This window comes from Camelina sativa, chromosome 17 (assembly GCF_030686135.1).
Source record: "Camelina sativa cultivar CO46 ecotype springtype chromosome 17, ASM3068613v1".
NCBI classification, from domain to species: Eukaryota; Viridiplantae; Streptophyta; class Magnoliopsida; order Brassicales; family Brassicaceae; genus Camelina; species Camelina sativa.
Genome location: NC_141896.1, coordinates 18595518 through 18609352, shown reverse-complemented (window position 1 = coordinate 18609352; position 13835 = coordinate 18595518). Strand labels below are relative to the sequence as shown.

General features: G+C 39.4%; 1 protein-coding gene across 1 annotated transcript; it reads right to left on the bottom strand.

Moving 5' to 3' along the window:
• Positions 1-3365: 3365 nt before the first annotated feature.
• LOC147923996 (uncharacterized) lies at positions 3366-4530 on the bottom strand. Its single transcript, XM_087496587.1, has 5 exons — positions 4396-4530; positions 4045-4309; positions 3765-3840; positions 3534-3676; positions 3366-3454 (listed from the first exon to the last, which is right to left on the bottom strand). The coding sequence occupies exons 1-5, from the start codon at positions 4528-4530 to the stop codon at positions 3366-3368; spliced, it is 708 nt and encodes a 235-aa protein (XP_087352713.1).
• Between the last annotated feature and the right edge of the window lie 9305 nt (positions 4531-13835).

Sequence of the window (13835 nt, the reverse complement as noted above, 5' to 3'; positions counted from 1 at the left end):
TTTGGTTTCTGTGAAAGAACTTCCGCGATAAAGTTGAGCTATATGTTAGATAGATATAAAAAAAGCGGATGTTATATGCCACCGGTGATTGTTTCGAATGGTCGGCAGTTTCAAAACTTTCTCAAACAGCATAGGAGTGAACTCATCCGGCTATACATTGAGATCGAAGCTAAATCTGGTGAAACCTTGTTCGAGGAAGTTAAACCGAAAACCCCAGAACCAACACCCAAGACCCCTGAAGTCGTTGTAGATGATTTCGTAGGCGTGGCAGAGGAAATGGGAGAGAAAGATGATGAGTACGAGAGTCGGAAGGAAGACGGTGAAGATAATGTAGGAAATGATCTAGATGAAGATGAAGCAGATGACGAGGACAACAGTAGATTTGATTACTGTGACGACAGCGATGGTGCAAGTTCAGGGGATGAAGACTATCTGCTGTACTCCAACTTCGCCCCGGATGAAGCAGAGGAATCATTGGACGACGGACCTGGGGGTGGGTCTTGTATAGAGGAAAATGTGTGTAACACAGAATCAAATAACCGTACCCGCAAGACTAACTCTGCAGCTGATGCAATTGAGAAGGAGCTTCGCAAAATAGAAAACGGAGGTGGTGATATTGCTGTGGGGGATAAGTTTGATAGCAAAGAAACGTTGGTGGCAAGGTTGAGGGTGCTGAGTGTATTAGATAAATATGATTACAATGTTCGATATTCAACGCCCGTTTTGTTAATCGTTGTGTGTTGGGTAAAAGGTTGTAAATGGAGAATACGGGCTTCAACCATGGGTGATTCGCCGGTGTTTCATATTCGCAGATATTGTCATGAACATACTTGCTCTGTTATGGAACGATATGGTCGTAGCCGTAATGCTAAACCACCAATCCTAGGTCAATTATACAAGGATTATGTTGGTGGTGTGGGAAGTTCTGTTGTGCCAAATCTTATTGGGGATGGGCTCAACCTACGATATGGTGTACAGGTTGGCTACTGGAATACTTTAATATGTTTGTTTTATGGTTGGCTCTGTGAGTGTACTTGTTTATAGGGTGTACAAACAGATCGTAGCTTAAGTTTGTTGAGTTTGTCAGAAATTAGTTGATTCTATGGCCTGCACTGCACATATATATAATTCGATCTAGTTGATATTGTTTAGTGCTGATGTCTTTTACTGACTATTTTCATATAATAGCTTGGCTACTGGAAGGCACATCGTACACTTATAAAGGCGCGGGAGTATGTTAGGGGTACACCTGAAAGTGGATACGCTGAATTACCGGCATATTTATACAGGCTGAGGTCCTCTAATCCGGGGACCCTTACTAGACTGGTCGTTGATGCAGAAGACAGATTCAAGTATGTTTTCATTGCAATTGCTAGATGCATTAAGGATTTCAGGTATATGCGGAAAGTTGTAGTTGTAGATGGAACCTTTTTGAAAGGTGAATTCAAAGGGACTCTTCTGATAGCGACAACACAAGATGGGAATTTTAATATTTTTCCCTCTGACGTATGCGGTTGTTGATACAGAGAACGACGTGTCGTGGGAATGGTTCTTTACTCAATTAAGTAGTGTAATTCCTGATGATGAAGAGCTTGCACTGATATCTGACCGGCATAAATCTATTGGTAAAGCTATCGCTAAAGTGTACCCCCTGGCAAGTCGAGGAATCTGCACTTATCATCTTCACAAGAATATTATCCTGAGATTTAGTGGGAGCGAAACATTCCGGCTGGTAAAAAAAGCAGCTGCAGCGTACCGTGTAGTTGATTTCGAAGAAATCTTCCAGCAAATTCAAGAAGCGAATCCGCAACTGCATGCTTACTTGGTTCGTGCAGATGTAACCTAGTGGAGCAGGGCGCACTTTCCTGGTGATAGGTACAACTTCACCACGAGCAACATTGCAAAATCGCTAAACAAAGTACTGAATCCTGCCAGAGCCTATCCCATTGTAGAGTTACTAGAAGCTGTTCGAAATATGTTGACACGTTGGTTTGCTACAAGGAGAAAACAAGCTGCCGCAATGCCAACTTTACTCACCAAAGGAGTGGAGAACCTGTTACAGGTGTGACATTCATTAACATATCCATCGATATATATGTTAACGAAAGGCATGAAAAATGTTAGTGGATATGTTGTGTTGTTTTGGTTATATGAACTTACGCTTTGATATACTCATAGGCACGTATTGAACAGTCAAGGCGTCTAAAGGTTCAAGAAATTGATGAAGATCGATTTGAAGTAAGTGGTGGTAACTCAACGCATGTTGTCAATCTGAGGTATAAGAGGTGTTCATGTAGGCGTTTTGATCTAGAGAGGATGCCATGCGTACATGCTATCGCAGCCGCATATACTGCCAACGTATCAGTTATAAACCAGCACCATCCATACTTCCGCAGAGACAGCCTCTGCAGTGGGTATGCGGAGGCGATAATGCCGATAGATACATCCTGCATCGTTCCTACTGATATTACACCGTCCAGATGTAAACCGCCTTTTGTTAGGAATCCTCCAGGAAGGCCAAAGATGACGAGGAGGAAGTCTTTTGTCGAGATTGCGTTGGAGACGAAGCGGCCCCGCAAACAGCATGCTTGTTCTCAGTGTCAACAGGTTGGCCACAACCGTACAACAATTCCAGCTAATACGTAGTGCATGGGCGACAATAGACGTGTTATCTTTTCTTGGCGTGAGGATAATACTCTTTTTTCCTAAGTGCCAACATAGCTTTTTGTAACATGTTTATGATGGCCCTTTTTAATTTCTAAGCCCACATTTTTGTTTAACTATAATTGTTGGAGAAATTGTTCCCGGCTGTCCTAGATGGGTCTATTACTCGTGTGGGCTTTTTAGAAATCTCAAGCAAACGGTTTTCTGTTTGAATAAGAAGCTTTTTAAAGCGAAATATATCTGTTTGTGGGCTTTATATGGTCCATTAGAGAGGACATAATGCGATGTTTGGATAGTGTTGACATGTTCACTTATCGTAGATACCTATTGTTATGTACGTACATATATTGCGGAGTACTAAATTTTATATTTTGTTGACAAAACATAACCATATATTATCCATAATTAGCGTAACATTGGGTTCACTCAAAAGTACAAACACACCGGGGAAAAAAAAAGTTAATAAATTGCATAGATCTGTGCCGGTTCTTTAAATAAATATGCTAAACTCCCTGAGTTCTCCCTTTCGCCCATCTAGTTCCTTTATTCTCAAGGTACTGCATTCTCCCCTACGTGCTCCATTATATGTTCTATATAGTAACGTCCAGCATTTTCAGATTTGCGGTAAATATAGAAAGTGTTTAACGTATTTGACAGTAGCAACAAATACAATTAGATATTTTAGTAGGAAAACAAAGAGCTTACATCTCCTTGTGATGTTCCATTCCCTCGAAATCTGGTTTTATATAGAACAACGAAGAGGCGGTTGTGTTGACGAGGCAAGGAGCACCTTCAAAACATTAACAAAATTAGTTGTATATGGTTTCACAAGGCTGGTTTCCTTATCTGATCTATCAAATCGAACATACCTTCGTAGCTTCCAACCTTCCAGAACCGCAAAATACAAAAGACGGGTTCGGATGTAAAAGTAAGATGACACCCGAGTGCTTCCCAAGCATTTATGAAGCGAGCAGCATAATCATCTAGGGCACGACACTTGACGGTTTCATTCCTACAATTTTCTCATGTTAATATTGAATGGGCATACGAAAAAACTTTAAATGTAAATGTATTGAAAAGGTAGCACAAATCTCCTTTACCTCCCATTCAGTAGGGTGAGGACAACTTCATTGGCCGCATTTGCCCCCTCGAGCAATCTTCTGTCTTCCACCCCAACTACACACCCACAGACATCTGATTCGGGGTAGACACATACTTTAAATGTTACGACCTATGTATTTTGATATGAAATTGTCTACTAACCTATTTATTTAGTATGAGGCCTAAAAACTAGTGATAATCACAAATATATCAATTAGCAAACGTTTGTTAACGTTGTTTCAAACGATTTGTGTAATTGAAAATTGAAGATAAGCGTACCGAATGATATGGGATGGGTAATTCTCCCTCGAGATATATCACCCAAATCTTCGAAACGGAAGTAGTGTTTTTGATTCACCGGTGAGAGCAGGCCCAACGTCGACTCATTAGTAAATTTGATTTGGAAAGGATGATGTGTATTCCTCTCCCTAAGTGTTGGCTGGATGACCTTGAAATTCCTAATTTCATACCAATCACCATCATAGATATACTTCCTCATTTTCTTATAGGTCCCTGGTAAAAACGCCACCTCGATTGTGTCACCCTACAAATTGCATATCAATTGTGTATAAGACCACTGCGTTGGTTAACAACTTCGTGCAAATATTTTTCAAAGCAAAGTGGACTAACCCGTGTATCAGCAAGGAGCAGAACCCGCTTCCAAAAGAACTCAGTAACATACCACGAATTCAAGACCTTCGCTTGGATAATCCAATTCGTTTTTCCTGGTATAAGATCAGCGATGGCATCAACTCTAAACTCCATGGTTTTTTTCTGATAATTTCGTGTTACTCGTTTCTACCCTGGGTTTTGAAAGGAGAAAGGGTGATGCTATTTAAATAAAACAAAACGTCGCCAGTAGTAGTTCTGTCTTTCTACCGACTCCCCCTCTCTCCTACTCTAATAAGCGCGACTCTTCGCTTTCTTTGTTTTTGTTCGGGTTTATATTTCAAATTTACTTTAATTCGTAGTGTACGTACAGACAACTAATTTACGTTTTGTACGTGGTTTTGTTTTATTTTTATTGTTGATGTATGCTTCCCCCCCCCCCCCCCCAATGGTTTCTTAATTACGTTTTGGCGCCCACCCACTACGACAACATTGGGTGGTCCAATACGAAAAGATCAAGTATTGTTTACTTTTAAATTGTTTATCTCAGTAAGTCCGATGTAATATTTAAAATTTTAAATGGGGCCTCAACGCAAACTCTAAAATTGAGGCCTTATTTTTAAGAAAATAAACAACAAATCCATACCGAATGGGCTTACTAAAATTGAGGCCCGATACCTATGTATCATAGAGATGTGTACACATCTGACTTCACCAACCGAATGCACAGTTGTAACAAAACAATACATTTCTCGTACCAAACGTAAGCACCCATGTACCCACACACACTTTGTTGTACATACACAATAGGCAGATATATCAATTATGTATAGTTCTTTTGCAAGATAGAACAGTTAAAAAAGGAAAGGAGCCAACATCAATTGGTACATGCTTAAAAATAACTAGAATCGAAAACCATGGAAACAAAAGGCCGGATTCAGTGCGCGTAAACCCTATGACGTAGATATTAGTACGGCGTTTATTACAGAAGACATTTAGATGAAACGTTTAGGGCGAAACATCTAAAGAGATAATATCACTAAAGGATCTCAGATATAGATTTCGCCAACCACCAAAGGCCGCAATTGTTGCACACCATGTCATAGTCTCGATACTTAAGAGAGTACAGACCATGCTCCAATAAACACAATTTAGCACATTCCGGAGAAGGGATCAAAGGGGCAATCAGATAGATGAATGTATCCTTGTACGTGTTTTCTCGCGCCGTCTGATATCTACCCAGCAACATGAACAACTCCCTGTCCAAAATCCTTGTTTGAGTTGTATTTAGTTGGTAGTGGTATGCAAAAAACAGGTAAAGATAATGACCCGCCATGTCGAGGTTCCCATGTAACATAGAAAAAACCCACATGCTAGTGTGGCATCATCTTCTGCGGATACGTTACGAGTTAGAAGTGCAATACCTCCCTCAATGTCGCTTTCCTCGGCAACAACCCGGAGACCTTCGTAATAGATTGCCTTTTTGTTCCCAGCTTCAAGACATTTTTCGAAGATACGCCGGTGCATCCCTTCCTCTCTTATTCTACGATTTCGATGATTTAATTTTTGGAACCAAGAAGGATGGCAAGTAATGCTGGAGATGTTAGCATCCTTGAGAACTTGAGGCGTAAGCGCTGTTTTGACTCCCCGAGGTCCTGCCTTGACTATTGGAGCTAGGTAGTTCAAACCATCTACTGCGAGAAACCCGAAGATGATAATCAACATCTCATCTGGTAGATGAGGCATTTTTTGAGACGCAGACGCCAGCTTGCTGTGGTTTTTAAGTAGGAACTGCAACTTGTACAGAAGGGTGTTTGAAGAACTCAAAGTTCAGGTTGCACTCAGTGGGACTGGTAATTATAATTTATGGAACGCTAACGAGATACTTATTTCGCTAACACCATACCCGTTCATTGTTGTAATGTGCCGAGACATACGTCACTTACTACTGTTTAATTAAAACTCGCTGAGAAATAAATCACATCACGTTTATGGTAACACGACTTTGGGGGTAGGAGTTGTCACTTCGTCCAACCTACTGCTGTCATGTGTACCCTAAGTAGAGCCTAGCGGAATTTAAGAGAAATAATTGTCCAAGTAGTGTATAACGCATTTGACATCCGTTATTATGGTGGCGCCACGTAGATACGTAATAGAAGAATCTGCGTCAGAAACCTTTATTTATATTTAATTTGCATAATAAAAATTGCATGAAGGGAGATAATGCCCGAACTATTCCTTCCCATTCTACGTACACGCAATTTGCAAACTGTAATACGTACAAGGCCTTAAAGTATAAACCTTTGTACATACACTAAACGTACTTACTCTTGAACGTACACTGAAATTTTAAACGTTGTTATTACACTAACATCTTTCAGGTTGTGTACGTCTTAGTATTATATTTAATTGGTTTTGCAATGGGAAGGTACGAGTTATATAGTTTTATCTTCATAAATCATCTCCGATGGTCACATTTAGGCACCCAACGTCACATTTAGGTACGAGTTATATAGTTTTATATTCGTAAATATAGCCTAAATACGTAGTAATCATTGTTCCATACAAACCATGTGTGAATATATATAGAATGCTAACCAGAAACATATTTAGTTCACACTGTGACCAGATTTCGTAACTTAGTAATGATTACAAATACATCATATTAAACTTACTCATCAAGACACATCACATCCCTCTACTTACTTGTTAAACAACTCTTCTACGTCTTCGCATATACGACTTTTGCGGGTATCAGTTGTCACATCGCAGTTGCCAACTGGTGTCATGTCTGCCACTACGTTAAGCTGAGCGGGTAGTGAATAATCGAGATTTAGATAGTAGATTATACTAGTAGACTTCAAATCCGTAATATGGTTATGACACGTGTATACTAATAGGGGATGTGGGAGATCATATATGGTTATGATGTAAATGGGCCTAAAATATTAACGGCCCATTAAGATTCTCAAAACGACACTCCACCTATTTTGTTAGTGGATGTTTTAAAATCTTAATAATTAATGGTTTGATGTCACCTCGCCATCTTGTCTTAAAGTATAAACTTTTGTACGTACACTATACGTACTTACTCTTGAACGTACACTGAAATTTTAAACGTTGTTATTACACTAACATCTTTCAGGTTGTGTACGTCTTGCTATCATATTTAAGTGGTCTTGCAAAGTGAAGAACAAATTATATAGTTCTATATTCATAGTTCATCTCCGATGCCTTGGCCACCTTTACGCACCCAACCACTTACCATTATTAAACAACATAATAAGTATCGATAGATACCGCGTTCTTATAAAGGATACAACATTAGGTGTTACATGAACCAAGTTTAGTACACCAGGAGACATTCTAAACTAAAGGCCGGATTTATAGTACTTACATGGATTGTAGAAGATTTAAGAACTGCGTTGATAACAAGATATTCGTCAGATAGTACGTTAAGGGCGAAACATCTGAAAGATAAAATATACCTACAGGATCTCGCATATAGCTCTCGCCAACCACCAGAGGCCGCACTTTGTGTAGACAATGTCATAATCTTCATACCGGAGAGAGTAGAAACCATGTTCCCGTAAACACAATCGAGTACATTCCGGTTTAGGGATAAAGGGAGCAATAGGATAGACGAATGTGTCCCAGTATGTGTTTACTCGCGCCGTCTGATATCTACACAGCAACCGAAACAACCCCTTGACCAGAAACCTTGCTCGTTCCGATTTAATTTGGTAGTGATGTGAATCAAACAGTTCAAGAAAATGAGTAGCCATCTCGCAGTTCCCAACTAACATTGAAAAAAACCCACAAGCTAGTGTCGAGATAGGTTCCGTGGGAACGTTACGAGTTAGAAGTGCGATACCTTGCTTAATGTCTTCCACCTCAGCAACAACCCGGAAACCTTCGAAAAAAATTGCCTGTTTGTTGCCAGCCTCTAGGCATTTTTCGAAAATACACCTATGGACCCCTTCATTTTGGACTCTACCATTTGGGTGATGTGGTGTTTGGAACATCGTCGGATGCCAGCATAAGCTGAAGATGTTAGCACCCTTTAAAACTTGGGGAGAGAGCGCCGTTTCTACACCTCGATGACCTGCCTTCAGTATTGGAGCAAGGTACTCCAAACCATCAACTGCGAGAAAGCCGAGGATTTTAATCAATATTTCATCGGGTATCTCGGGCATTTTTCCAGTTGCATGCGGCATTTTCACTAGATTTTTGTAAAACAATGTTTCGTATGTGTTGCAACTTGTGGAGGGTACTCTAAATAAAGGGAGAGTTGTAGTTGGGAGTTGCAGGTTTTTTAATAATTTATGGCAATGAACGGCGACATGCATAAGTGCGGTTTTTAAGTTTTATTTTTTTAAATCCGCGTTATGTTACCAATCAAGAAATATTCTGTATTTTTCGTAATTAAAAAAAAAAAACAAATTACTGTTGCGGTTTCCAAAACAATCAATTAACCCATGAACCGCATATACTTTACCCAACTACCATTTACCCAGCGGTTTAATAAATTCCGCACTGAACAAAGCAATAATTTGATTTTTCTTTTTATTTAATACTAATACAAGTTACAAATCAACACATAATTCGACATAGAGAGAGGTCAAACTATAGCCTAAATACGTAGTAATCATTGTTCCATACAAACCATGTGTGAATATATATAGAATGCTAACCAGAAACATATTTAGTTCACAATGTGACCAGATTTCGTAACTTAGTAATGATTACAAATACATCATATTAAACGTACTCATCAAGACACATCACATCCCTCTACTTACTTCTTAAACAACTCTTCTACGTCTTCGCATATACGACTTTTGCGGGTATCAGTTGTCACATCGCAGTTGCCAACTGGTGTCATGTCTGCTACTACGTTAAGCTGAGCGGGTAGTGAATAATCGAGATTGAGATAGTAAATTGTGACACGTGTATACTAATAGGGGATGTGGGGGATCATATATGGTTATGATGTAAATGGGCCTAAAATATTAACGGCCCATTAATATTCTCAAAACGACACTCCATCTATTTTGTTAGTGGATGTTTTAAAATCTTAATAATTAAATTAGTGGTTTGATGTCACCTCGCCATCTTGTCACGCAGTTATATCAAGTATCATTTATATCCATACCAAATACTTCCCCAACGATATCAACAAGTTCGTATTATAAAATCGTTTGCATGCACAATGTGCACATAATACTTTCACTACAAATATGACCAACCCAAATCTTCCTAACGATCTGTTGGCGCGAATAGCTAAACTAATGGCAGCAAAACACTGGTGGTACATGCAGTCACTCCTACGTTCGGGAAATAGAGGCAAAACTATAGTTTACCGTCGCGATGTCTTGAAAGAGGCAAACATCTTCAACATGTGCAGTGACCCCGATGATATCATGTTTGGTGGTCGACACAGGAAGTTTTTTGAAAGGTGCCTTGATGCGGATAATCCAACGGCCATATATTATGAAGGCCTTCGTCTTGCAACAAAAGATGGGGACATTGAAGGGGCCGTAAATTTACTCCTGCGTAACGTACAACCACATGCCGACGCTACTCTTGCGTCTGCCATGTTGTGCATCTGTAAAGGGTCCGGAGTCCAGGCGGGTCATTTGCTTCAGCTGTTTTCTATAAAACACTACCCACTTGACTCCGAAGAGGTTGGAGATATGTGTGAAGAACTCATCACTGAGCTTATTCAATATGGAGCATCACACAATACAACTTATGGTGTGTTTTTTGACTACCCTGATGATGGGGAAATAACAACTCCTTCGTGCGCACTAAAATGCGCGCTCTCAATGAGGAAGAAAGACGTACTCAATATGGTGGGCCCTTACAAGCATCGTTGCAGGAAATGCACAATCTGGTGGTGCGCTCGCCGAATTAGTCAAATGCTTTGGTAGTTATAACGAAACATGTTTGCATTTCCTCGTTTCCGTGTACACCTTATCTCCTATCAATTCTAATTTTAATATTAAACGAAGTATTTTGTCAGCGATGCACCTTTGCATAATAAGGCAAGCTAATAAAGGTAACCACGAACTTTGTTAGATGTGATAACTGGCTATTAGTTCCATGAAAACTAATAGTTTATCGAATATCTTATTCTGTACATGGCTAAGACCTACATCAACAGTTACATGCCCGTGTAGGTTGAATTGAATTGTACCCTTTTATACTTAAAACTGAAACCACTATATTTAATATATAATATAGGGAAATTAACAATGTGTTTGTATCTATTAGTAGTCGTATTTAATGCAATGACATGTTGCAATTTTTAATGCAATGGCCAACTGATTTGACGTCCATATAAGTCAATTTGAATCGATATGACTTGCAGGGTTGTAGATGTCAAATATCAGTTATGTAATTTTACTTATATACGTACACGAGTACCAAAGAACCAACAGAGCTTGTTGGATACTTTTGGCGTGGCTAATAAACATAATTAAATCATTACATTTTTGTATAAATATATTCCTATACAATCAGTACATTTAACTGTTAAATACCATCAAGTTAATTACCTGTTATAGTAAAAATAAAATTACCACTGCTCTCACTATATATAGATGTGTGTACGTAAGACGATGTTTTATTCCCTACACACAGCAAATACCATCCACAGCCCATATCGTCTCCAACCAAAAAGAAAAAAAAAAAAAAAACAATGAACACCCCTCCGAACGAGATATTCCTGGCCATCAAGCTGCCAAACCCTACAAGCCTCCTTGTCATTTTATACCCGTATCTGTCACTCCTATCCCCGCCTTGGTTGAGGCGCTGAACACTGTCGACCTCCAAACTGTTCAACTTTGTCCGTTCATCACGTGGCCACAGTTCATCACTATGGAGTCTAAGTTCAGGCCCTACTTTGAGCTTATCCTCTACAGGGGCCACAACATAGCGAACTATCTTGAGGGCGTTAGGCTAGCTTCAAACTCCCCCACCTTTGCTGAAGGTATGGCAAAGCTATGCTATTTTGCACCAACGGATCCGTATGCGAATTTCGCTTATGTGCTGTTCGCAATGTTTACCGGCCAAGTGATGGAGGCCGAGGCGTTTGGCAATATTTTCTGGTTCATGGTCCCTCACATGAACACCGCCGTTGAAGTCGCTGGCCTGGTTATGTTCCATGTTGCGAACCTCCATCTCCGTGGTCCCCTTTTTGAAGTGAGATCGTCGCCTTCTCTCTTCCACCACCGTAGGTGTACTTGCAGTAGCTACCTCACCGGGTGTAAGTCCTGTTTTTTCTACTGGTATGCACAGGAGTTGCGCTCGTTCTTTTAAGATCCTCTTTTCATGTTTTTATTTTTTTGCGGCTTAACCTTAGTGAAGACGTTTTCAACTAGGTTAATGTAGAAATATTATGTACTTGATGGTTGTTTTTTTCTTTTTGGAACCTCGAACCGTTATCCGGTGTATGCCGGAGTTTATTTTATAATCAACATATGTATTCTATTTAGTATTATCCCGCCATCGTACACGGTGCCACACCTATGTATTTGTGTACGTACAACGTAACAGGGCATCGTACATAAATACATAGTTGTACACGGTTCCAAACCAGTTCTATTGTGTGTGACGTGTACGTACACATTGACTAGTCCCGTTCATATTGTTCTGTTTTATTTAATAACATACCCTACAAATTATCGATGTACGTACCACCGCTCATATAAGTTCACATGTACGTACCAGACGTATACAACAGCACATTAAAACAAAAAAAAATAAACTTTAAAGAGCAGCCATTGGAGATTATAGAACTAAAGGATTTCACATATAGATTTCGCCAACCACCAAAGTCCGCAATTAGTACACAAGATGTCGTAATCTCGAAAGTTTATAGAGAAGAAACTGGATTGGATACAACAAATGGCGGCACAATCCGGGTTAGGGATGAGGTGAGTAGATGGATAGAGGAATGTATCCTTGTACGTGTTTTGAAGTGCCACCTGGTATGTAAACAACAGGCGAAACACAGACTTGCCTACAAATCTGACCCCATGCGATTTGAGAGGAAAGTGATGTGCATCAAATAAGTGAAGAAAATAAACCGCCATCTGTTCGGTTCCATATAACATAGAAAAGATACCACATGCCAGTGTTGCCTCAGCGTCTGCGGGAACGTTACGAGATAGAACAGAAATGCCTCGCTTGATGTCTCTCTCCTCCGCAACAATCCGGAGGCCCTCGTAGTAGATTGCAACTTCGTTTCCAGCTTTGAAGCATTTTTTGAATATACACCTATGAATCCCTTTATCTTGAGGGCCACCATTTGGGTCGTCTGACGTTTGGATCAATAACGGATGCCAACAGATGTTGTAGATGTTTGCATCCTTTAGAACATAGGGGTCGAGCACCGTCTTCAGTCCTCGCCGACCCGACTTTAAAATTGGAGCAAGGTGCGACAGCCCATCTACTGCGAGAAGCCTAAAGATTTCGAGTAAAATATCATCAGGGAGATATGGGAGCTTATTGTGTGCTTTCGCCATTTTTTTTTTTTTTAATTTCGTTATCGGAGCTATTATATATGCTTCAACAATAAAGGAGGTAGGTTGTGAAATTTGTATATATACTGTACAATATAATTACTCTGCGTGTCCTTTTAGCACAATGCATAATGAAGAATAAGTTACACAGAGTAATTAGTTGGGAAAAGGTGTACGTAATGCTTACGCAACATCATACTGGTTCACACGATAAAGATTTTTCTCTCCTCGTCTCGGTAACCAAAAATATATACTGTACTCGTTGGGCAAAGTTTATAATTATTACTTGCTTAAAAAGTGATCAGTAAACACTATGATGAGATAATAGTCATTTCAAAATATAAGTAAGAATGACTTTCCACAAAAGAAGATGTCAAATCCCTGCATGTACTTGTCGCATTTAATGCTATAGCTATTGGCTGTTCCGGACGTCAAATTGGAAAGTTGTGTAGTTCGTATATAATTTGACTCAAATCCGGTTTGTAGAAAAAGACACGTTTCCGTACTAGCATATTTTACAAATAAATTTACACTAGTTCTCTAAAAAATCAAATATGTGGCTGTTCAAGTGCAGATCAAGGGCGAAAAGCATCAAGTCCTGTCATCACTTTATAAGTTACCATTCAAGATAGATATTATTTTTAACTGCAGTTTATTTGTCTTTTTTGTGGTTAATGCATGAGAAATACATGCATAAATTGTATACCTTTTTATTATGCTCTTCACCCTTAATCTAGACCTGAACAGCTAAATATTTGATCTACCTTTACTCTGCTTGTAAATCTGAAACCGCTAATAACCGAATATTATTTAAAACAAGCCCGAGTAAACCATCTCTTAAAGTGTTTATCACAATTATGGTACAGGGTTTCAAATTGAGGGAAACATATTTTTGGTCTATCGATGTTTGTTAATATTTATGAGTTTAATGGT